General features: G+C 33.7%; 2 protein-coding genes across 2 annotated transcripts; one reads left to right on the top strand and one right to left on the bottom strand.

Moving 5' to 3' along the window:
* The first annotated feature begins 417 nt into the window (after positions 1-417).
* Positions 418-14,946, top strand: LOC120090304 (protein transport protein SEC31 homolog B). Its single transcript, XM_039047879.1, has 22 exons — positions 418-1,012; positions 1,830-1,884; positions 1,996-2,118; positions 3,908-4,004; positions 4,497-4,533; positions 4,629-4,734; positions 4,817-4,874; positions 5,761-5,858; positions 5,986-6,105; positions 8,158-8,200; positions 9,538-9,659; positions 9,734-9,861; positions 9,971-10,520; positions 10,674-10,766; positions 11,303-11,488; positions 11,564-11,777; positions 12,362-12,450; positions 12,569-12,733; positions 13,319-13,441; positions 13,541-13,823; positions 14,003-14,241; positions 14,323-14,946. Exons 1-22 carry the CDS (start codon positions 696-698, stop codon positions 14,416-14,418), a joined length of 3,342 nt encoding a protein of 1,113 aa, XP_038903807.1. The 5' UTR covers positions 418-695; the 3' UTR covers positions 14,419-14,946.
* Positions 14,947-23,952: 9,006 nt separating this feature from the next.
* LOC120091996 (serine/threonine-protein kinase-like protein At3g51990) lies at positions 23,953-26,022 on the bottom strand. Its single transcript, XM_039050179.1, has one exon. It carries the CDS (start codon positions 25,764-25,766, stop codon positions 24,408-24,410), a length of 1,359 nt encoding a protein of 452 aa, XP_038906107.1. The 5' UTR covers positions 25,767-26,022; the 3' UTR covers positions 23,953-24,407.
* Between the last annotated feature and the right edge of the window lie 201 nt (positions 26,023-26,223).

Below are 26,223 nucleotides of genomic sequence, written 5' to 3'. Positions count from 1 at the left end.
AGAACTAGACAAGAATAAAAAGAGATTTAAAATTTCGTGGCCATGTATATGTCATGTGACTTACCGTAAATCTTATTATTTTTCGATTTTTCTATGTTTCAAAACCAAACTTTAAAATAAAAAACTACTCTACGGTCCAATTCCCTGAATTTCAATTTCATAATGGCCCACTAGTGAAAAAAAAAAGCCCGTATTCTCCGAGCAATGGACTTCATTGGGCCCAAAACTAATCCAAAATAGCCCAATGGGCTTCAACTAGACACACGTCGTTTTCTCATTGGACAAATGACAAAGCAGTCGTCTTTAGAAAACGTTGACTAACGTAAACCCTAGTGTTCCATTTCACAGAGAATCAAAGCTCCTGAAACCCGTTAATTAAACTCCCGGAAACGGCAAAAATAAAAGCTTCAAAATCCCAAAATTTTCATTTTTGTTTTGCGTAAAATTTTGGAGAGCGAGAGAGAGAGAGAATTGCGAGTCTCTCACTTTCACTTGCATTTCATAGATCAGATCGAAACAACAACCCTCAATTCTCATACACTCTCCAACAAAATTTTCTCTAAATTTCTCCAGATCCGCCGATCATTTCTTCTCCCTTTTCTATGGTTGTAATTGTATACGTAGATTGTTGAGACAATTCAGTTGGGTGTAGTGTTTGTTTTTGTTGTTTTTTTATTTCATAGTTTGGGTTTTCAATGGCGTGTATAAAAGGAGTGAATCGATCGGCGTCCGTTGCTATAGCACCGGACGCGCCGTACATGGCCGCCGGGACGATGGCGGGTGCTGTGGATCTGTCATTTAGCTCATCAGCCAATCTCGAGATCTTCAAGCTTGATTTCCAGTCGGATGATAAGGACCTTCCTGTAATTGGGGATTCTCCGAGCTCCGAGCGCTTCAACCGCCTCTCCTGGGGAAAGAATGGATCGGGTTCTGAACAATATTCTCTGGGCTTCATTGCCGGTGGACTCGTTGATGGGAACATTGATATTTGGAACCCTCTTGCGCTGATCCGGTAATTCGACTTGGTTTTGCATTTATATTGGATCAATATGTTCAAGAATTTGGATTGTATTTGTGCCGAAGTGGTTTCGGTTGCTGGTAAATTGGGAAAGTAGAGTTTATAAGTTCTTAGTTAACGGGTACTTATTATTCGGGGAGTTGGCTTCAAACCAAATTGTTGTAATTTAACTGCAGTAGGCTTAAGGAGTTTGGTTTTTTCTACCCCTTGTGACTGTTCTATGAAGAGTTAGTGGAAGCAATTTGAGCAGAAGTGTGTAGCGTGAGAATCGATTGATTACGAATGATCAAATTGACGCAATGATTAGTCTGTGTTGCTTTAAGTTTCTGAATTGGTTTAATGGTCTATTTATCCCTTGTGAATTTTTTTTTTTGTCTTTTTGACCCTGTGAAGGTGGATGGATGGGAATGTTTCCTTAATGTTCATTACATCAAAATATTGGTTCAAATATGAATCTGAACCCGGTCCAAAGTTGGTAATTGAGTTTCCTTTACATCTAGCCCATTTAAGTTATTTGATAGTTGTAGACAGGTCGAGAAGTTTGCTGATAAGTGCTTATAAAAGTTTCTTACGATTGACGGAAATCCCTGAATCTCATTTTGAGAATCATATCTAAGAGTTACGATTAAGCCCACCTTTTGAAAAATGAACAGTAACGTCTCCTTTCTAATCCCTCTGAATAGAATATATTTGCACTAGATTCAGTTTACTAGTTTAATTTTACATTTATGCTACAATAGTTTTCAGGGCGTTAGGTGTAGCTTTCTTTAATGCTTTATTGGCTTGACTCCTTTTCACCTTCTTTTTTCAGTCCTGAGGCAGGTGAAACTCCACTCGTTGGACATCTAACAAGGCATAAAGGGCCTGTAAGTTTTTGAAAATTTTGAAACGCTCACATGAGTTCATGGCGGCTATGATATTACTGTTGTATGTACCATATTTCTCACACCGATAGTTCTAATATTTTGTTCTTGCAGGTGCGTGGTTTAGAATTTAATACAATCACACCAAACTTGCTTGCATCCGGAGCTGATGACGGAGAAATCTGCATATGGGATTTAGCAAACCCATCACAACCTATTCATTTTCCACCTCTGAAGGTTTGACTGGGCTGGATTGTATAATTTTTATTACAGCATGCTTGCGATTGTCTAATATTCTTGTTAATGACAAATGGATGGGTACTCTTATGTATAGTTTTGGCTATTTTGGGGATAGTTTCTTGCACCCTTTTTTTGATGTAGTTTTTGCTGTGGAATGCAATCTATTATGTCTCTCTTTCTCTCTCATCACTTTTTTTTTTTCTTTTATAATGGGCTAGGAAAATTAAATTTGACATCGGCCTCTTGAGAGAGATTATGATATATATATATGTACCCACCATTATTATATTTCTCTGAGGAATCTATGGAAATCATCATTCTTTTCCTTTCTCTTGCTTTTTTGATTAGAGACAGAAATTGCATTCTGTTTGGAAATAATTAGAGAGATACAAACAAAAGCAACGAGATTAGTCATTTCCTTTCTACTTATCAAGCATGGGACATCATCATTACTTTCAAGCCACGGAACCAGTTAATTATAATTGTAATGCCCTAGAAGTTTCTTGAATAAATGCTGTAGGGTAGGGAAACAATACACCCAAACTTTGAGCGAGACCGACTTCCAATTTACTGGGTATATCCAAAATTTAGCCCTTACAAAATAAAATCCCGAATGAACTCCTTGATATATTTACAAGGAGAGTAACCACCTTGGCCTAGTGGTGGGTAGGGACCTATGCAAATACTAAGGGGCTTAGAGGAAATGGAGTGTAAGAAACCATGAACTTGTGGGAAATAAGAGGGAACATTTGAGAGGACCGATTGAGCAAGGGTTAGTCATAGCCTACCTGCTTTGGATGGAAATAGTAGGCTTCTTTCATTTGGTCAATTTAGCAAGTACTCGTCCAACCACTGTCTAATGTATTAGACAGAGGGTTCCCTCCCTCCCACAAACCTGGATGGAGAACACATGGGCGAACTGTTTCCTAAGCGACCTTGTTTTTTTATAATATTTGTTTTTCGTGTGATTGAAGGCAAGTCAATATACTTTTAGTTTGAAGTTGGAGGTTCTGTAAATAGTTCATCTTGACAAGAATTGTAGAGGTTGTTACACACCAAGAATTTCCCTTGTCACTCTTGATACTTTTTGAATCAAGAGGGCAATGCTTGATCAGTACTTCTCGAGGTTTATCCAAAGCCTCATTTTTGGATGCTTCAACGAATATGAAACTCCATTTCTGGGTTCTCAAAATGACTTTTCTATGCCATCTTTTAGCTTCTTGGATTATTTTGCTGGAGAGAAAATTGAAAATCTTTGTGATGGAGGAGAAAGGTTTCTTCTTTTAATGGGTTTTGTAGTTGTTTCTATTATGTTATAAAAAAAGGTTTTTTTTCTAGTTCTTGTTACCAAAAAAAAAAAAAAAAAAAGAAAAAAAGAAAAAAAAACTCTGGAACTTGTACTCCCTCGATTAATTCCATTTGGAGGATGTTCTGTACTCTTTGATTGCCTCTTGGGGCAACCCTTGTGCAGTTCTTATGTATTTTCTTATTTTCAATATAAAAATTCCTTACAAAATAGTTAAAATTTGAAGGATTTAGTCCCCTTTAAAAGACAACAATTGCCTCAGGGCAGCGAAGTAGGACTATCTAATGGATCTAACTATCAGTTAGCTTAGTTTGATATTAACAGCTGCATCAGGTCTCTAGTCTTCATATTCTTGCATGCCAGGAAAAGCTTTACTTCATTATGCTATTTGCTACCATGCTCCGTTTTCTCTCTTTTGCGGACTTATTTTAACCATCAGATTAAATGGATATTTATTTGTTTATTCCATTTTTTTTGCAGGGTAGTGGCTCGGCAGCTCAGGGTGAAATTTCATTCTTATCGTGGAATAGTAAAGTTCAACATATATTAGCCTCCACGTCATATAATGGAGCAACAGGTAAGGAAAGAAATCCTTTTTCATTTTTTTGGGCTGTTATTATTGTAGGCACTTTTATTATTTATTTATTATTTTTTTCCCTAGATGAAAGTTTGGTTTCTTGACTGAAGAAAGCTTGTAACTATTATTATTTTGAATTTATTTATTTTTAATCAAGAAACATATCTATTTGTGAATGAGATTACAAAAAGGGTGAAAGGGAAGTCTCAACCGAGACTACAAAAAAGCTCTTTCAATGTTCACACATCGCAAACTAATTTCTCATTCAGAAATAAGAAATACAGATGGAAAAAAGAGCTTAATTACAAAGGGGCAGGGGAGGGGAGGGAAGGGTCTAGTGGTCTACAATAAGAGCAACTAAAAAAATATCATATTCTGAAAGAATAGTTCGCACTGTGCCCACTGCACGGCTCTGTGATATCATATTCTGAAAGAAAGAATCAAAACAATGGCTTTTCTCCCTAACATTTCGTTTATAACTCTTTGATTCAGTCGTTTGGGACCTGAAGAAGCAAAAACCAGTTATAAGGTAATTCTAAGTGAATTATTAAATTTTAACTTTTTTGGATAAAGTCCAAAATTTTTGCGTTGCATTTGATAAATTTACATTGCCTGTCAACTCAGTTTTTCAGATTCCACTAGAAGACGCTGCTCGGTGCTGCAGTGGAATCCTGATCTTGCAACTCAACTTGTTGTTGCTTCAGATGATGATAGTTCTCCTTCCCTCAGGGTGATGATTCCCAGACATTATACTCTCAATTATTGTAAAGATTTAATACCATTTTAAAGTTAACACATTCTCTTGCTTTCAGCTTTGGGATATGCGAAATATTATGACTCCGGTTAAAGAGTTTGTGGGCCACACTAGAGGTATGGTAATGAAGTTTAATTTTATGTTATACTTCTAGTTTCTGTCCTTGAATTGCTCTCACATTTACAGAATAATATATAAAAATGGTAAATGACCCTTGTTTAAGTAGATGTGATCTGGTAATCAGATCATGGATTTCTTGGTGTTATTGATCTTTTTTTGGAATTTGTATGATGCCATTGTACTTTGTCAGACCTCTGATTGTTGTCTTGTGTTTAAATTTTCTATTTTTTTTTTATTCCTGTTGTATGACTAAAAGATTGAGGGTTGCTGAGCTTTTACAGTCTGAGCTTGTATTATTATTGAAATTCATTGCCTAAAATAATGAGGGTTATAGACTTTTCAATACATTGTTCATGTTAAATGGAATTAAGGATGAATGCCTGCTTGTTTGTGTACCTGTCCACTAATAACATCGAAACTTGTTTGTCATAAAAGACCGAACGATAACCTGACTACCTGGGATAGGTTGGAAGTAAAGATTAGATGCTCCACATTTGCAAATGATAATATGCAACCTATTAGTTCTCTTCTCTTCATCTCATTTTACAGCCGATTGATGAAAGCATTTTCATCATGCATTAGACTGTTGGAGCCATGTCATTAATTATTTTTTCCTCCTTTTAAGCAACCAAGGTTTCAGAACTCTTCCATTTAAGTTTGTTAATTGCTGTACATATAACGATACTGGATAGATTAGTGAAGTAATTGTATGCTTTGCAACTAGCAGGTTAAGTTCTATTTAATTGTGATAAATTTGACTTGTAGTCCGTACATGTTACTCCATCTACTAATGATATATTGTATATCTTCTAGTTTGTATGAAGTTTAATTGTTTGTTTTTGCCAAAATGAAGCTTCTAAAAGAACTTTGCTTGTAAATCAGGTGTAATTGCAATGTCATGGTGCCCCACCGATACCTCCTACCTGCTGACATGTGCTAAAGACAACAGAACCATCTGCTGGGATACTATTTCTGGAGATGTAGGCTCTGTTGCAGTTCTTTGATATTCTACTTTTCATTATTCTGTACTCCATCATTCTTTATTACTAGGTGCTTGAACATATGCATTACTCAGGAAACTTCACTGATTTTTCTCTCCCAATGTAGATTGTGTGCGAATTGCCTGCTAGTACCAACTGGAACTTTGACGTACACTGGTATCCTAGGATTCCTGGTGTTATATCAGCGTCATCATTTGATGGGAAGATTGGCTTATATAATATCGAGGTACATTCCTTTAAAGCTTGTTACTCGCGAAAGTTTTTACTTTGTGCAGGTTTTCTTAGAATTCTGTCCTCAGAATTAATATGTTAAATTATGATGTCTGGGAGTGTTCAATGATTTTCTTCCCCCTCCCCAATATCTTATTTTATTATTATTATTATTATTATTCTTTTAAAGAAACTCTTTCATTGAAAGAAAGAAATATTCAAAGAAGATTGATTTAATATTAAATACTTTATGAAAAGTGAAGTAAATGTCACTAGCTGGACTATTAGGCTGAGATTGAGGTATACTATTCAGTATATCTTTGATGATTTTTGTGATGGGATTGCTGGATAAAAAGGTTTGATTGAGAGTCATAGTGCGAAAACTTGCTATGGGGTTTAGGAATGATAAAATTTTCAACTTTCTAGTCGGAAGTGAAATGGGATAGAAAATGTATAGGGAAGGAGGAAACATGATGTCCTTTCCCCACTACAGACATTAATTCCTATTCCAAAAAATAAGAGATAAAGGATTATGGAAGAACCAGCTAATGCAAGGTTCCAAGGATACGATAAAGGAGGCAACAAAAACACTCTGCAAGATGCAAGTAGTTCTTCAACCGCATCATTTTCTTTGAAACATGCGGTTATTCCTTTCCTTGGAATACATAAACATAAACGATTTCCTTTGTGTATGTAGAAATTCTATAATATTTTAGAATTTCCATGAACAACCAAACCAATTTTTTATTTTTATTTTTGATAAGAACCAATTTCATTGATGGTATGAAATTAGAAAAGAAAGGGGAAAGAGCCCCACTCCAAGGGAGTTGCAAAAAGCCTCTCCAATTAGCTAAAAGAGAAGATAAACTATAGAAATGAAAAAGGAGAGCATTTGCACGGAATTATAGTCATGAAATCTATAGCTTCAGAAAACGTATCAAAATTGAGTTCCTTCTTCCTTTTTTGAAAATACTTTGATTCCTTTCTTGTTAAGTGATCCAAAAGAATGCCCTAGTAAAACGCATCCACGAGAGCTTCTTTTCATTGTTGAAGGGATGGTACCACATGAGAAAGGCGAAGAGATGGATCTTGTGGGAGGACCATCGGCCAACCAAAATATTTGAGGATCCGGCCCCACTATTTCGATGCATACAGGCATGTAACAAAAGGTCGTCTTGTGATTCAGAATTGAAATGGAGCACCAGTGAGGGGAGATGCTCATATAAGGCATCCTACATTGAAGTTTGTCACGAGGATTAATTGCTTGATAGCTGACATCCCATAAAAAAAGGTTTCTCCTTTTTAGGTTCCAATATTTGGTCTGTTCATGGTCCTCCTACTCGTGCAAGAACTTTAGTTGTTGAGTTTGTGAGACATTGCAAATCAGTAAGTCATTTACAGGAACCACTCGTACAAGAAGCTTACAGCCAAATTCAAGGGGCCAAATACATCACTTTCAGGTTTTTGAATAAAATGTGAATACTTTTATGGGTTGAATCGAAAAACATTTACGGAAGAGATTCTTTAATTCTCTGGAAGATGTCAAATTTTTAGTTTTAAATTGTGTGGCCTGTTCCGTTGTGCAAGTTCTTATATATTGAGAAAGTTGACGTGCTGTTCAGAAGTCGGGCCACATGAAACTAAAGTTTGGCTTTTTGTAGTTCTGTTTGCATCATTGTTTCTTTTCTCCTTGTCTTTTAATAAATAAGCCAAACTTTTATGAAGAGGAATAAATGAAGAAAGTGAGGTCAAACAAAAAAACCACCGTGTAAAGCATCCTCTCTAAGCTAATAAAAGGGCATCATACTATCAATAAGATGTGTAAAACTTAGTCATGAGTGATTTGGTTGTGAGATATATTCTTTGAATGTTTTTTCAATATATGGAAGTGAACCTGCGAAGGCTATTAATGTGATCAACTGCTCTTCTGTGTGAAATGAAATCATCGTTACCCATATTTGGTGCCTCCATTTTTCATGAAAATTTGATGTATCAAGTTCTTTTTCATTTTCATAGTTTTTTGGCATAAAATCTGATCCTTTTATTCTACTTTCCCTTCTTTTTACAGAGTTGCAGTCGTTACGGTGTAGGAGAGAATGATTTTAGTGCAGGTAAGTTGGTTTTTGGTGCACATTTGTCCATCTGGTGGCTGTCTTATACTGTGAAATAACCTTAGTACATTTGATTTTCTTGTTCTTTTCTTCGCTGGTCTCCTTTGTTCCTTTGCACTCATAGGCTCACTGGCTCCTGTAATTTAATTGGTAATTTCTCACTATAATATAGTGAAACCCATTTATGCCTTGGCCTTTTCACTTGATTATCTGATCCCCATGTTTCTCTCTCTTATTGGAATTGGAAAAATACACAAACTGTTGTTGTTTAGCTAAGTAGTGGAGTTTTCATCTAAAATACTCTTTCCCCCTAGTTGTGAGGAAGTAGGGTCTTCCAAATTCTTATTTAAAACTTGAGGGTTGCCATCTAAAATAAGAATAGGTACTGAGATGGAAGGTTCCTCAAGTCTCAACTTCAGCTCCCTGGGAACTTAACATTTCAACACCTTGATTACAGAATTGATTCACCCAGGTGCCCTCATCCACCATAGGTTGGTGTCCGGACCATCATTTGTAGAATCGCTTTGGTCCCACCATCTCTATACAGGCTGGGAAAATCTGCTTCAGATAAGGATGAAGTCAGATATTAAACCAAGCAGTGATTGCCTTTGGTGTTTTGTGGAGTCGTGCTTTAATGTGGAAAACCTATCCTTTCTATCTTGCGGAGCTTGCAGATGGGAAGTGTTTTAATGGTGATAGGTTTTGTTCTCTTATGGCCTTTTGGAAAGTTATGGCTTGAAAAGAATCAAAGTATTAATGGTGATAAGGATTTGGACTGTGAAAGCATATGGTGCAGGATTATTTTGTGGCTTCTTGTTAGATATAAATTATAAAGGACTTTCAAGGCATTGGTGTGTTTGATCTTATGAAAGTTTTGCTCTTTAGATTGTCGGTCCCCTTTTCATATCTTGTACATTTTCTTCCTTCATTGGAGTTCATGTTCCTATTTCGAAAACCTTTCTATTAGTCGCCGATCCGAGTAAGGTATATATTACCATTCTAAAGGTCATTGGTTCGCTTTTCCACCCCATAATTGTTGAAGACAATAAACCTTTCTATTAGTCCATCCCTGTCTTTTGACAAACTTTTGTAATAATATTCTTGGATTGAACTAAACGAGGTTGTATATTACCAACTTCTTACACTAGAAAAAAAAAAAAGGAACCAAATGAGGTTTATCATTTACTCCAAGTATAATGGATGCATGAAAAAAAGAACATATATGTTTTACTCTCTCTCCCTCGCCGTCCCATTTTCTTTCTTTCTGTCCCTAATTTCCTCCTACATGATTGTTGGTTTTGTAATGTTTTCTTATATTCAATGTTTATTTTATGCAGTATCTTTGAGAGCACCAAAGTGGTATAAACGTCCAGTTGGTGCCTCTTTTGGCTTTGGAGGGAAGGTAGTATCATTTCAACCTAAGACTCCTGTTGCAGGTGCTTCAGCTGGTGCTTCAGAGGTATTTTTATTGGAGTGGTCAACTTGAAATCCATGAGGGCTATATTTCATTTTGACCCCTGTATTTATTTCCAGGTTTATGTGCATGATTTGGTAATGGAGCACAGTTTGGTTACTCGTTCATCTGAGTTTGAAGCTGCGATACAAAATGGTGAACGCTCCTCTCTCAGGGTTTTATGTGAACAGAAGTCTAAAGATTCTGAGTATGTCATCGACCTTAAAATTTGTCTCCATCCCTAATTCTTTTTTGCTTCCTTTCTTTTTTTTTAAATGGAGAAGGTGGTGGTTAACAGTTGTAATGTCTTTAATCAGTTTGGAGGATGATCGGGAAACATGGGGATTCCTGAAAGTCATGTTCGAAGATGATGGAACTGCAAGGACGAAGCTTCTCAGGCATCTTGGTTTTAGTGTATCGACTGAATCACAAGATTCTGAAGGAGAGATTTCCCAGGGTGTCGATGCTCTCCATCTGAATGATACAGCAGCAGATAATATTGGATATGGGGATGGTAGAGTAGCCACATTATTTCCATCTGACAATGGGGAGGATTTCTTTAACAATCTTCCCAGTCCAAAAGCTGACACACCTTTATCAATCTCTGGTGATAACCATGCTGCTGAGGAGACTGTTGCTGCTGAAGAACCACAAGTTGAGGATGGAGTGGAAGATAATGGAGATGCATCATTTGCTGATGGTGTGCAGCGGGCATTAGTTGTAGGTGATTATAAGGGGGCTGTTGGGTTGTGTGTATCTGCAAACAAAATGGCTGATGCCTTGGTTATTGCACATGTTGGTGGTGGGTCCTTGTGGGAGAATACACGAGATCAATATCTAAAAATGTCCCGTTCACCATACTTAAAGGTAGCTGAAACTTTATTCTCTTCTCATGAAGCAGTGAATATTAATTTTTTATTGCTCTACTATTTTGATAAGTTTTACAACAGTCAGAGGCATCTTTTAGCGTCTATGAGGATGAGGCTCCACAAACTAATCTGCTTATTTTTCTTCCATCAGATTGTTTCTGCAATGGTCAACAATGATCTATTGAGTCTTGTGAATACAAGGCCCCTGAAATTCTGGAAAGAAACCCTTGCCCTTCTCTGCAGTGTAAGTTTTATATTTAATTTGGAAAAGAATTCTTAGAAAGATGGTGATGTCAATATTTGTTTATTAGAATTTGGTGCAAAGGATTTTGATGCACTATATTTGTAAGAAGGGTTGCCAAGATGGTTACTGAAAATTGTGTTAGACTTGTACCCGCCGTGTTATCAGTTTCTTCCTTTTTGGCTTTAATTCTCAGACATGTCTGGTTTATGTTAAATGTGGTTATTTGACTATTTCCAGGAAATAAATTCCAATCATATTAGCAGATGCTAGAGAAATGTTTATAATTACACTTTCATGTTGCCGATGGTGTTAAAAAAGCTCCAGTTTTCATCTATGGACTGTACTGTCCAGGAAATTCTGGGAGCAGTTCACTAGATTATGTTGTTCATCAAGCATTTGAATCTTACTAAAAGTAAACGTGTCCTTTTAGTATTCATGCTGATTTTCGCGGATATCTGATTTCTCCATAAAATTAATCTTTCAAGGGAATTACTACTATGTTGCAACGTTAATGTTGTTGTTGTATCAATTAACAGTTTGCACAAAAAGATGAATGGACCATGCTCTGTGATACCCTTGCTTCAAAACTTATGGTTGCCGGTTATACACTTCCAGCAACTCTGTGCTATATATGTGCTGGAAATATTGATAAAACTGTTGAAATCTGGTCGAGGAGCTTGTCTACTGAGCGTGAAGGAAAATCTTATATTGATCTTCTTCAGGTAAGTGTTCTTTAAGAGACATCATTGAACTTATTATTGGACTATAAAGCTGAACAAGCCTTTTGCTTTGCTTAGGATTTGATGGAAAAGACTATTGTGCTTGCTTTGGCCACTGGACAAAAGAGATTTAGTGTAACTTTATGCAAGCTTGTTGAGAAATATGCTGAAATATTGGCAAGTCAAGGACAGCTAACAACGGCACTGGAGTATATTAAGTTATTGGGATCTGAAGAATTGACACCCGAACTTGTGATCTTGAGAGATCGGATTTCCCTCTCTACAGAGTCTGGTGAGTGCTCTGTCATTAAAACATTGGTCATGTGATCAATAGAATATCCTGATTTATTGACTCTACTTTCGTTTTATGCCTTGACCTTTGTTGGCTTCGCCTATGGTCATGTGCTTTTCATTTGAAAGCTCAAAACGTTTGATGATACTTGAGGGCACAAACTGTTAACTATTTAACCATAACTCTTTAGAAAAGTATAACTTCAGAGTACGATTACAAATATTGTCTTTGGTCCAATTTGATTCTCAAGTTTTTGGATTTTTGAGGTTGACCATGCCACATAAATGTTGGAAAAGATGAACTGGTGAAGTTATTTGTTTTACATTAAGTTCAATACTGATAAAGTACAAAAGATTCGGAAATATGCTTATAGTTCTAAATTTTAACATTTCTTTATCATTTACTAATTTTATCAAATAGCACCAAAGTTATAAGCTATAAATGCGAACTGCATGTTTTTCTTTTTGTGTGTATTCCTGAGGTAGTTTCCCCGCTACAAGAGTTTGTTGGGGTTAGGTTAAGGGAGGGAATTGTTTCGAGTTAGATGTTATTATCTAAGCATGTGCATTACTTTTGTGTCACAGATAAAAATGACAAGACATCAACTATTGAATACTCTCAGCAACCAAGTGAAAACGTATATGGTTCTGAAGCCACCAAACATTATTATCAGGTGTCTTATCTTCCTTTCCTTTATGCCATATGTTTTCTGGTTTTGGTTGCTTTGAACCTGTTGATCTATTGCCTTGCTTCAAGGAATTCTGCATTTAACTTTCTTGTCGATGACTTAGGAGTCTGCTTCAGCGCAATTCCATCAGAGTATGCCTACCACTACATACAATGATAGCTATTCCCAGACTGCGTATGGGGGAAGAGGGTACACTGCTCCTACACCATATCAGCCTGCACCACAGCCTAATTTATTTCTTCCATCACAGGCACCACAGGCTCCAGAGGTATTATTTGTTGATTATTCTTTAATCCTATACTTGGCTCCACTAGCCAACAAATCTATTAGGATTGAACAAGGACATAAAAATCCAAAGAATTTGGACATAATTAAAATTAGGGTTTTATGACACTAGAATTCATATATGAATAGCATTTTGATTAATCCAAAGCAATCTTAAAATGTAAATGAACTCAAAATATGAACGCTGAAACATTATTTTAAAAATGTAAAATACAATGAAACGAAACCACAACATTTTCCTTCTAAATATTATCTTCTGAAGTTTAAAAACAAGTAATGTAGGTCTCATGGTCAGTCCCAAAAAGTATAGGCGTTCCTTCTAAATATTATCATCCTGCATCAATCTAATATTGACCTGCCATATCTTTGGAAGAATGCCAGCGTTTAGACTGACATTTCTTCAAAGATCTTTGGGAGAGTTCTTTTGGAGTAAATGTCCATGTGATGTAAAGGATTGATTATGATTATCATGGCTTGCATTCTATATAAGATAATATTTTTTGATGCTGCTTGAAATTCTTTTAGGAATTGGGTTGGTCTAACAATAATAATTTGGTTTTGGTTTTAGACAAATTTCTCTGCACCTCCGGGTCAACCTGCTCCGAGGCCATTTGTTCCTGCAACACCTTCTGCTTTGAGAAATGTGGAAAAATATCAACAGCCTCCCACTTTGGGTTCTCAGTTGTACCCTGTTCGTAATCCTTCTATAATGAATGCATCAAATCATATCATTTAAGTGTAAGAGATACTTTTTAATGATATTCTGACATTTGTTTTTAAAATATTTCAGGGAATTGCAAATCCTACTTATCAGCCTATACAATCAGCCGCTTCAGTTGGCCCTGTCCCATCGCACATGGATTCGGTTCCTGGGCATAAAATGCCTCAGGTTGTGGCTCCCGCTCCTCCGTCTAGGGGATTCATGCCAGTTCCTAATCCAGGAGCCGTTCAGCTACCTGGAATGGGTTTGGTTCAGCCTCCCAGCCCTACACAATCTACTCCAGCACAGCCAGCTGTGATGCCTCCAGCCCCACCACCAACTGTGCAGACTGCTGATACTTCAAACGTACCTGGTAATTATTAGTTATATTCTGGTCAGTTTTTCTGAAATTCATGCTCATTACGATTCCATCTTAATTCATGATGATGTAATTCTGGATAGTGGATGTACATGTCTTTTGCACCTTATACAACTTACATACTATGCACATATGTTTATTTTTAGATACAATAACTGGTTAATATTCTGCAGCTCATCAAAAACCTGTGGTAGCAACGTTGACAAGACTTTTCAATGAGACCTCAGAAGCATTGGGTGGTGCTCGGGCAAATCCGGGTAAGAAGCGGGAAATTGAAGACAACTCAAGGAAGATGGGTGCATTGTTCAGCAAACTGAACGGCGGGGATATATCTAAAAATGCTGCTGATAAGCTTGTGCAGCTCTGCCAAGCTCTGGATACTGGCGATTATGGTCGTGCACTACAGATCCAGGTATTTGTTTAATGAAGTTCTTACTTTCTTGTTTTGTTCTACAATCCAAAATGAGATGCATTCATTTACTGCTGCTTATAGGTGCTTCTTACGACGAGCGAATGGGACGAGTGCAGCTTCTGGCTGGCTACCCTGAAACGAATGATCAAGACGAGGCAGAACATGAGGTTGAGCTAGTGCGACGCATGATAGTCATTCCTGGCTTCTTTCTTTTGGAAATTCTTTTCCCACCTTATAGCTACCTTTCTTGTGCCACCAATCCATATACACACACAAACATGAGAATGGCGTCCCTTGGTTTCAGCTGCCGGATTTTGCCGCCAATGTTCTCCTCTATGATCTTGTCTGGTTTCTATTGAAAGAGTTAGCAAATGATAGCTCGAGGATAACAGTAGACTTTTGCTGATTGTTCTTATTTCGTAGTTTAGAATTGAGGAGAAAGTCCCATTTTTAATTTTATTCTATTTTTCTTCGTTTTATAAATACAGCCTGAGTCGGGTTTCATCACAGCCATTTGTTAGCTTTGCATAAGGTCCTTCCTTGTTAGAGTGTCTTTTCATTGTACCTTCCATTTGGCATATCCTAATTTTGTTGAAAGCTAGTTGAATTTCACAATTTCCTGCCTCTTATGATTTTCTAGAATGATTTGTTTATGCTGTCACTGAAGGAAACAGCCTAATATAAGTTGGTGGCCTTGTCTCTGAACTCTGAAGTGGGTGAATTCATTGGGTACAATTTGGTTTGGATAGTGAAGGCCTTCATCTTTTCTTTGTTTATATGGGGGCACATTTGTAACTTCCTAAAATGAAAACTACAATCAAAGGTGGGGAAACAACTTAGTTTAAAACTCTTATAGTACTTAGGATCCTCTATTCATCCACATAAACTTGAATGACAACATTACACATATGATTGATATTTTCCATCTCAAAATAATCTCTATGTGAGCATCTTAATAGAACCATATGAAGAAATGGAAGTGAATTGCCATTATATTCTTTCCAAGGTAGTCTCTTCTCTCCAAATTTTAAATCTCAGATCAAGAGATATATTCTAAACTAGTTGATTTATGTTCGGATAGACAATTTCTCTTGTTGTAATAAATATAATGTAACTTATAAGTTTATCACCTCTTTGTTATTTTGTCTCTATCTCGTAGCTCTAATATAACTTGCTTATAAAATGTTCCTCTCTCTCTCTCTCTCTCTCTCTCTCATGATTACAAGTCTTCTTTCTCATGAATAACATCAGAGAGATTGATAGACACTGGCAATGGTGTATGGTGAGCGGTTGAGATATTTTCAATGTGATTAGAAAAACAAACCAATTGATAAATATTTTGTTTGGTGGATGCTGCCTGAAGTTTTCTTCTAAAAAATTAAAGCTCTGTATGGTCTATCCATGGAACATTTTCCTACTTTGGTGTAGTTGTCTTTTCAGATATTTTGGGGATTTGGGATGAAATATTTCATGGCACATAAGCCTGAATGGATTTGTTTAACCAAGGCTTGAAAGGTGAATTCATATGTAAGAATTTGCTAATCTTGTTACAAACTTAAGGTTATAGATATTGTACCAACTTTTATATTTTACAAACTCATAAATCGAATGCATTGTGTGTGTAAGATTAATATTTGTTTTGTTTTGTTTTGTTTTTTTGTGGGAGTAAAAAGATGCATCGAGTAGACTTCAAGCTAGAAAAGACTTGGTGTTTATAGGTCTTGGCAAATGGAGGTTCGTCAACTATCTTAACATGAACTAGATTAAATGTTAACATGAACAATACATAGCTTAACATGATCAATGAACAATACATATCTTAACATGATCAATATTTATTGCTTTTAAGAGACGATCTTGTTCACTAAAACTTGACTCTCAGGCATATCTATCGAAGTATCTTGTGTTGAGCTTGAATCCTATATTGCATAGATGTTTAGAAAGGGAGTGAATGATAGTACCAATGACATTCCCATGGTGATTAACAATGCGTTAAAGGCTTAAAGCTTCATCATGAGTGCCAATGGAACATGGGGGAAGAAAAGTGCTTTAAGATTTTTATTATTTCTATTTTTATTTTTGAAAAGAGTAAGCTCAATCTTTTGAAACATATTCCTTTGCACTCTCTAATAATTAAAGACATATATTTTAACTTCTCATTATAAAGTCATACGACCTTCAAAATCCTATAATATATACAATACTCATCTTTCCAAATTTGTAAACTAAACACCTCGTACTAACTTGTTTACAAATGTCATCAAGTACAATCTTTAAACAATTATATGTATACATAAACAACTCGATTTAAGAGACTCTTTTTGTTTCATCTTTTTATAATTTTAAAGAGAATAAACATTTAAAAGGGGAAAAAAAGAGGTGTATAATATGAAAAAGAACTAGAGAGTAGAGAAAGTGAGCCATGGTCAAAGGAGTTGTGATTTTAATTGAAAAATGATAATGTGAAATGTAACTTTCACTAGAAATGCTTCCATTGGAATGTCATCTCATAACTTGGAATAATATTTGGACTTGCATCTTTTGGCCAACTAAAAATAAATGTGTAAATTAAAATTACTGCCACATACACTCTCTCATCTCTTTTAATCTCTCTTTTGATCAACCTTCCAATGCTTCCATTAAGTTAAACAATCTCTAGATGAGATTATCAAAAAACAAATACTAGTATCTAAAAACTACAATTTGAAACATTGGATGTGAGTTTAGCATTTTATTGTGTCAATAATTTACTTTAAAATTCTGTAATTCACTTCCTTTTCCTAAAGATAATGAAAATAGACAGATTCAACATTTTTTTTTATATTTTCTTTGGCTAAAACTTTAACTTCTACCACAATATATACAAAGTCCTAATTATTTTCCATCAATTAAAGCTTTAATTACCATTAAAAAAGTAGCTATATATATATATATATATCAACAGACAAAATACCTGGATTTTTGTTTGTTGAGTGACTTTACACTTATCCTTGCTTAATAAAAGCTTTTAAAAAAAAAAAAAAAGGAGAGAGAGAGAGAGAGAGACCACCAAGCTTCAAGATTTACCATTATTATCAAGGGGAAAAAAGAAAAGAAAAGAATAGAATAGAAGCACTTGATGCAATAATTTCTCTAGGTTCCCTGTCATAATCAAACTAACCAAACATTTTTCTAATAATTGGCTCATATTTTTTCATATGAAGATCTAACTTTATGTGGTTCTAATAATACATTACACATCAATTTAGGTGCTAAAGAGAATGACTAATTAGAATCAAAATCGAAGAAGTTTATGTATGAGTGTTATGATTAAGTGATAGAGCAATAATATCTCGAGTTAGTTACATATGGAAAATTTAGGTCTCGTTGGATAATTATTTGTTTTTCAAAATTAAATCTATAAATATTATTCCGACCTATTGATTTCTTTATTTTGTTATTTACTACTTAGGAGTGGTTTCAAATCTAAGCTGAGTTTTAAAAATTAAGACCTAGTTTGTTAACCATTTGATTTTTTGTTTTGTTTAATTAAAATTAAGTCTGTAAATATTACTTTCACCTCCAAATTTCTTACTTAGCTATCTACCTTTTATCAATGATTTAAAAAACCAAGTCAAAATTTGAAAAAAAAACTTTTAAAAACTTGTTTTTGGAATTTGGAATTTGGTTAAGAATTCGATCATTGACTTGATAAATATGTAAATCATTGTAAGAAATAGGAAGAAAATATATTTAATTTTTAAAAAATAAAAACAAAGCATGAAGACCCAGTTTGGTAACCATTTTGTTTTTTGTTTTGGGTTTTTAAAAATTAAGCTTATTTCTTTCCCATTTCTTACAATGATTTGCACCTTTATCAAGTATAATGGTTGAATTCTTAACTAAATTACAAAAACAAAAACAACTTTTTAAAAACTATTTTTTTAATTTTCAAATTTTTGCTTAGTTTTTTAAATTATTAGTAAAAAAATAGATAACTAAGGAAGAAATTTGATGGTGGAAGTAATGTCTATAAGCTTAATTTTCAAAAAAAAAAAAAAAAACTAAATGGTTACTAAACGAGGTCGAAATGATTATCAAACGAGGCTTACTTTTTTTAGTTTTCAAATTTTGGTTCGGTTTTTAAAACAATTGGTAAAAAGTAGATAATAAATGAAGAAATTTGGAGGTGGAAGCAGTATTTTTAAGCTTAATTTTCAAAAAACCAAAAACTAAAACTAAAATGGTTACCAAACGGAACATAATTTAGAAAAACAGTTTTTAATATGTATTTCTATTATTGGAATTTAGCTAGGAATTAAGGTGTTTAGTTAGGAATGATGGAAATTATGATAAAGAAGTTGTAAAAAAGTAAGTACAAATTTCAAAAACTAAAAAACAAAATCAAAATGGTTATCAAACGAGGTTTTAATCTTTCCAATATATTCATAGAAATAACATTTGCACTATAAAATTTTCTACCATACATCCAATAAGATAACTCATCTCAAGCTAATTCGAGCATTGCTCATTGAATAAGACACTAATTATTATTTAAAAGATGATAGATTGATGCCCATGCAATTATTGAAATAAAAAAAGAAAAATACAATTTCAATATTTCATGTGAATGATGTTTTAAAAAGTATGAGTGTTAGACTATTTTTTTTTCATATATAATTAAACATGATGTCAACCAATATCTAATGATATTACAAATTCTATTATGGTCCATAAACTTTCTAAGTTTATTATATTAAATTTTAAAATATCTATTTAGTTTTTTTTTAAAAAAAGTATGGGATCCTTACTTTTATTATAAATTTAATAAAATAATGATGATAATTATATAACTAGTATGTTAGTACAAGTATGCTTTCAAGTTTATGGACTAAAATAAACATTCTAAAAATTTAGGAACAAAAAAAGAAAGCAAGTTTGAAAATTGAAAGACCACGAAATTTTTTTTAAGAGTTTAAGAAGCAAAATAAAATAAATTTAAAAGTTGAACGACAAAATTGAGATTCGAACTAAAGATTCACGTCCCGTTTGGTAACTATTTTGTTTTTAGTTTTAGTTTTTGAAAATTAAGCTTATAGACACTACTTTTATCTCCAAATTTCTTCATTTGTTATCTAGTTTACCAATGGTTTAAAAAAACCAAGTTAAAATTTGAAAATAAAAAAAAAATAGATTTAATTTGTGTTTTAAAATCTAGTTAAGAATTCAACTCTTATACTTAAGAAATATATAGATCATTACAAAAAAAATGTAAAAAAAATATAATAGACTCAATTTTAAAAGATTAAAAAATTTAAAAACGAAATGATTACCCAAAAAGTTTGAAAAGGAGAGGCATGTGAACTTTGAAAATAACATAGGTGTTAAAAGCCTTGAGATGTGGAAGAGAATATTGGAATTCTTTGCTTTTTGCTAATGGCTAACAGATACACAACCTTTCATAGATTTCTACAAAATTTTCTTTTTTTTTTGGGGGACAGGTTCTTGTTTGGTTTTCTATTTTGTTGTATTTATGACTGTCTTTTAGTATTTGGCTTCAACTAGGGTTTGACTTAGTTGTCTTATGTTTTGGTTGTCTTTTTGACCTATTCAATAGTTTTTAACCCTCAAATTTTCCTTACAAGTCTTTATATTATTGTGGTTGGTTTATTTATCAAAATGTTATCTTGTCCGATTCATATAATATGTTAGGTTGGTAGGACCGTTCGATAATAATTTTGTTTTTGTTTCTTATTTCTTATGACTTATTATATTTTTCACGATTTTTTTAGAGGGTTTTGGAAAATTTAGAGGGTATCACGTTTAGGCTTGTTTGATAACAATTTTGACTCATTTTAATAACTCCAATTTGTTTTGGTTTATCTATCAAATTTTTATCTTGTCTAATTCATATAATTTATTAGATAGAATCACGTTTGATAGCGATCTTGTTTCTTGTTTTCTAGGCTTATTGTGACGCGCAAACACTTTTAGAGTTGTTTGATAAGAATTTTCTTTGCTCATTTTGATAACTCTAATTTGTTTCGGAAAGTTAAAGCTTATAAACTCTATTCTATCCATATGTTTTTTTAATTTGCTTTTTGAAACATTTTTAAAATCTAAACCAAATTTTAGAAATGAAAAGGTGTAGTTTTTATTTTTTATTTTTTAAAAAGAACTTTTAAAATCTAAACCAATTTTTTAGAAATTGAAAGGAATAGTTTTTATTTTTTATTTTTTTAAAAGAACTTAAGCTATATATTCATCAAATGTTTTTTTTTTTCCTTAATGATATATAAGGTGGGAGATCAAACCACTGACTTTGAAGTCGATAATATAAGTTTTATGCCAGTTGAATTATGCTCATTTTAGGTCTAATAAAATGTTAAATGGTAATAAGTATGTAAAACGAATTGTGGGATACATTTATTTTTTAAATAAAATAAAAATGAAATTCTTATCGACGAAACCAGGCATATTTGTTTTTTCTTTTCTATTTTAAAATTTTATCAGTCTTAACTTGCTCACAATTTCTTTATTTTATTTTATTTTTTTAAAAAAAAAACTTATGATATTTGTCTTCCCCAAAAAATATTGCCATTACTTATCATGAACATATCTCGACTAGTTAAAATACATATATCGTCGATTAAGATTTCAAAGGTTTGGATCTCTCGACCTCACTCTAAAAAATATATATTTACATCGGGAGCATAACTTAAATTCAAATATCATCCTATTATTTATAACATAATACTTAAAAAAAAAGTTTATTTTTTATTCTTAATAGAATCTAACTCACAAATCAGAAGAGAAAAAGCCGATTAAAGATTCAAAATTCTCAAACTTAATTATCATAGTAAAAAGAACATTTTATAGAGATGATAGTTCTTAGGAGAAAGAAACTGAAATGATGCTTTAGGATTCCTAGAAGATTAAATTGACAGGCACCCACTTTTTGACTTTATGGTTAATGGCCTTCAATTTGATCATTTTAGCAAATGGAAAGTGGTGGGGGTTATGATATTTTTTTCAAATGCAACTTAGATCATGAAATTTCAAATCAAGGAATATATCGATGAATATATAGGACAATTAGAAGATCCAAAAGTCGAAATTCAAATAAGAAAAATATATATATATAGTATTAAAAGAAAATGTACATTTTTGACATTCGATCATATGTGAAAAACACGAACATGTACTCAAATCATATGAAAATGTTAGGACATAAATCCCTTAAATTTTGGTGCTTTTCTTCACAAGTCAAAAGCAACCAACCCCTCAACCAATGATGGGAATGGGGTAAGTTTCAAGAGGGAAAGTTGAAAGTAAAGAAGAAAAAAAGCTTCATATTGTTCACACACTCTTGTCATTATGATTTCCATCACAAAACCTCCAAATTATGCCCTTTTTAGGTGGATTTTTCAACATCATTCAAATTAGCCCTTCATTATTGGTTATTAAAATTTTAGACAACTTAAACCCAACTACTTCAAAGATGTAAAGGTAATGTTTATAGTGTTACAAATCTCGATGTAATTTATGAATGGACAAATTATCGATAAAATCTACTTATATGAGACACAAGCTAATGAAGTACATTTTTATAATTAGTATTTTTTTAGTAAACAATTGTGAAAGTGAAGAGTCGAACCTTTGACCTCTAGAGAGGAAGACCATGCATATGTTGAGTTAAGCTAACTTTAATTTAGTGATTTAACTAATTATTGTTCCATTTTATAGAACATGTAGGTTGATTCATTATCGTCACAAAAATAAAAATAAAAATTTATAAGAGTCGGTGTAAAAGGTTTGTAATATCTTTAACGGCTGCAATCACATGTTTAAGATTAAAAAGTTTAAGCAAAACATTCGTTAAGTTTTAATCAAATGATATAAATTGTCAATATGAGCATAACTCAATTGTAAGAAATTTAATGTTCACCTTCATATATGTGGTATACTCTAATAGAACTTTTAAAAGTTTAGACATCACATTAAAATTAAGCATTGAGATTATAAAGATATAATAAATCATTATTTAATAGGTTAAGCGAGTAATAGATTGTAGTAAGCTATTTTGTCCTTTTATTGACAATAATAAAAGATGTTATACAAAAACAGCTATGATATCTGAGTGACTTGGGAGTTGCAATGATTTAAAATACAGAGAAGCTTGTGATATATGAACATTATAGCATTGGAAAATGATTGTTATATTATTATTATTATAAAGAGAGAGTGATATTAAATAGTGGTTGTACTATATTTTAAATTAGTTTAAAGAAATGTATCTTAAGGATTGCTTAAGAGGGAGGAAAAAAAAATTCCTTCTATCTTGACTAATGTCATCTCTCCCTTCCTCAATTATAAAATGATCAATAAATATTTATAAAATAATTATAACTATAAAAAAAAATTAAGTTAATAAATAAACGATTAACATTTTTTAAATAAGTTGAAATATTTATTATTTATATTATATTTACATTAATAATATTTTATTTCTTATTTTTATGGTTTGTGCTTTTTATTATTATTATTATTATATTATGAAAATGTGAAAATATCAATGAAAATGTTAAAGAGAGTGCCAAAAATGGAAAAAAAAAAAATACGAATATAGTGGTTGAAACTTGTATAAGAATCCAAACATTCGGTTTATGTAAACTAACAACAAACCAACTATACGAACAAATCAAATAAGCACAACCCTTGTGGGATAGGGCCAAGTTGGAGAAGAGTTTAGGTTTTGAAGAATGTACCGGGCCAGAACAGCTAAGATTTTAAAAGAGTTTAAAAGAAGGTGAAAATTAAACATCGAAACGTAAAAATAAAATTGTTACCAAACGAATTTAAAAAATAGTTGGTGGAGCATGCATGTGAGTAGTCACTAGTGTTAGTCAGTAAGTTAATAGTGTACTCAGAAGGAAGAAACTTCACGAGTGGGTATCATCAGCATCAAAGCAGAGACAGAGAAGACATTACAAAATCACCTGTTGGGTGAAGCTGCTTGTCAGTTTCTATGTGTTTTCTTGTGTTTGGACAAAACATGATCCTTATTCTCTTCTAAGAATTGTATCCTTTGGACCATGCAATGAGCTTCTTTGGCTTCATATTCTTCACCCTATAGTTGTGGCTAAAACACAAACTTTCCAAATAGGCAATAATGGTATTGGAGAATGGTGAAGGTTTGAATTTGCCTTTCAGGACCACAAAGAAAGACTTTGATTCAGCAAAACAAAAGGCAAAGAAAGCTATCTCACTTGCTTGCAAGTAAAGACCTGTGCAGCTTTTTGGGGTGGCTCTCTCTTGAGGTTTTTGCAATTATTCGTGTTATTTTATGTTTCGGTTTTCTTTAAGAGAGTCTTTTAAGTTTTGTAACTTTTCAATTATCAACGATAAGTTTTTGTTATTGTTCCTAATGAAGAGAACCTAACAACCTTTAATACATATCGACTGATCACAGAAAACCCATGTGTACCGTAGTTCAAACTCATGATTCCAAAATTCTTGGTTTACAACTTATCCATGGACCACTGAGCCAACAAATGATGGTTTTGACTCCTATTCTCTTGTTCGGTATACAATTAAGATATTTCAACAGAAGAAAAAGAGACATTTAACCTTCTGGTTCATACATGTTAAATCTATTTGGCATCTAAGGAAGAATTCAGGTACATATAGAGAAAACAAGAAATATAACACAAAACATAAGAGAACATCATGTTTGAAGTATAGATCCAAAATCAACCAATTTTTGAACTTTTACTTCTCAATCAGAAACTTTTGGTGTGATACAGATTGAATGCCATTGAAAAGAATCTTTATCTTTATCATACACAAAGACTCAATTTACCATAACATATGAACAATCAGCAATCAGTCAAGAACAGAATCAACAAATAAGAGGTACATCAGCAATGTGCCCATGATCTATGACTAACCCCTGCTTGAGATCATTAGATTGAACTCACAAGAAAATCAAGCTGCCAAAAAATTTACCTACAATTTGAAATTTGCAAGAAAGAGAAGCTCACAAGTCGTAAGCCAGCCAAGATCTGAGATAGATTATTGCATTGAAGTTTTGAATTGAACTGTGTGTGTATCATTAACAGGCTGATCTCTCAAGCTTCAAGTGAGCAAGCATGTCAAGTCTTCCACAACATGACTCATATAAGTTTTCATTTGGCCTCCAATTCATGATTCTTTCCACTAACAAATCTAGAACTAAAGAAACGGTTCGAGAATCTAGACCCAACACGGTTAGCCTCGTCTCGAAACCCAGACTCCTCCTCAATACAAGCCATGAGATCCATCAAGTTGTTACTGATCCCCAAATCAGAGTAAACTCTCCTCGAATTCTTAATGTCTCGCCGTGACATTTTCGTATCACCCACATCCAAATCCCCATCCTCAACACTATGACTTCTCGAATTTGATTGTGAATTTCTTGTTTCGACTGGTCGTCCTACGGTCTCAACCATCAAACATGGATTGTTAAAGCCATTCCATGAATGAAGAGGAACCAGTTTGCTCAACCCAGTAAGCCAAACAACGACATCTTTCATGGAAGGCCTCCTCTCTCTACAAGACCTTACACATTTAGCAGCAATCACAGCTAATTGTTTTCTAACAATGGGGTCTTTAGGAGGAGCAATTCTAGGATCATAAATAGCCATTAGTTTCCCTTTCTTAATAAGAGGAACAGCCCAATCAACAATGGAAGGAGGGGAATATCCAACATCAATAGCCTTCCTTCCACTGATAATCTCCAACAACAAAATCCCAAAGCTAAACACATCAGTTTTAGTACTCAAATTATCAGGGGTAACATAGCAAGGATCAAGGTACCCCATGGTACCGGCCGGGGGCGTCGACCGTAGTCGATAATCATCGGCGTACCCCTGTATCGCCAGCCCAAAATCCCCTAACCTAGCATTGTAATTCCTGTCAATCAACACATTAGCAGACTTGATATCTCTATGAATTACGGGGGGGTTTGAAGCATGGAGAGTTTCAATGGCTTTAGCAGTTTGTAAAGCTAATCGAATCCTTCGACCCCAATAAAGGGGTCTCGAACCCGAATGAATCACATCATAAAGCGTACCATTGCTCATAAATTCAACCACCAGAAGCCTGTCTTTGGAATCATTTGTAAAACCCACCAAATTAACCAATCTGGGGCTCTGAATTTTGGACAAAATCTCGATCTCATTGTCAACTTCGTTGGTGATTTCATAAGAAGCCATTGAAGACGACAATGAAGCAGGACGAGGAGGAGCAAGAATCTGAGCTCGAGAGGGTTTCTTCACTGCCACAAGACGACCACCAAGAACAGCTTTATACACATATCCATGGCTACCTTTGCCTAAAAGCTTCTGATCAGAGAAGCCATTAGTAGCCGCCTCGAGATCACTGTAATCAAACTGTTGGATCTTAATGGGTTTCTCTAATTTATGCGAAGAATTTCTAGAAGACGATGGGGTTAACGAATCCGAAGTCGAAATTGCAGATTCCGCTCGGCAAGAAAGGTAACCCATCAAATCAATTTCTGGAATCACAGAGGTTTGAAGATCGATAAACCGCTTCTCCTTGGCATTTAAGAGATGGGTTTTCGATGATTTGAGCACTGCAACTAGAGATTCTGCTACCCTTTTGAGGATTGGAAATGAAAATGGTTATTTAAGAGAAAAAGAGAGAGAAGAAAAAGATTGGAATCCCGATGCTGAATGAGAAAATTGTAATCTAATGAAGAAGAAAACAAAAGCCATCAAATCAAGAAATTTGTGTATATACGGTATTCAATTCATTATCTTCATAACCTTCGCTCCAATTTCCATGATCCCACTAAAAAGAAATTAACAAAAAAGAATCATCCAACTTTCAGATTTGAGATAATTTCCAAGTTAATTAAAAATTATGGTTTGATCTTTAGTTTATTCTTTATTGTGTCCGTCAACCCCTTTTTTTTTTTTTTTTTTTTTTTCAATTTTCTAA

The sequence above is a fragment of the Benincasa hispida genome, chromosome 11, assembly GCF_009727055.1.
Source record: "Benincasa hispida cultivar B227 chromosome 11, ASM972705v1, whole genome shotgun sequence".
Taxonomy (NCBI): domain Eukaryota; kingdom Viridiplantae; phylum Streptophyta; class Magnoliopsida; order Cucurbitales; family Cucurbitaceae; genus Benincasa; species Benincasa hispida.
Note: the sequence above shows the minus strand (reverse complement) of the source record. Positions and strands in the feature narration are given on the sequence as shown.

Excerpts from the sequence above, each read along its gene's own strand:
- LOC120090304 (XM_039047879.1), top strand. The coding sequence starts at position 696 with ATGGCGTGTATAAAAGGAGTGAATCGATCGGCGTCCGTTGCTATAGCA. Across the intron at positions 9,660-9,733 it reads CTTCAGCTGGTGCTTCAGAG|GTTTATGTGCATGATTTGGT; the intron begins GTATTTTTATTG and ends ATTTATTTCCAG. Across the intron at positions 13,824-14,002 it reads TGATACTTCAAACGTACCTG|CTCATCAAAAACCTGTGGTA; the intron begins GTAATTATTAGT and ends AATATTCTGCAG.
- LOC120091996 (XM_039050179.1), bottom strand. The coding sequence starts at position 25,766 with ATGGGTTACCTTTCTTGCCGAGCGGAATCTGCAATTTCGACTTCGGAT.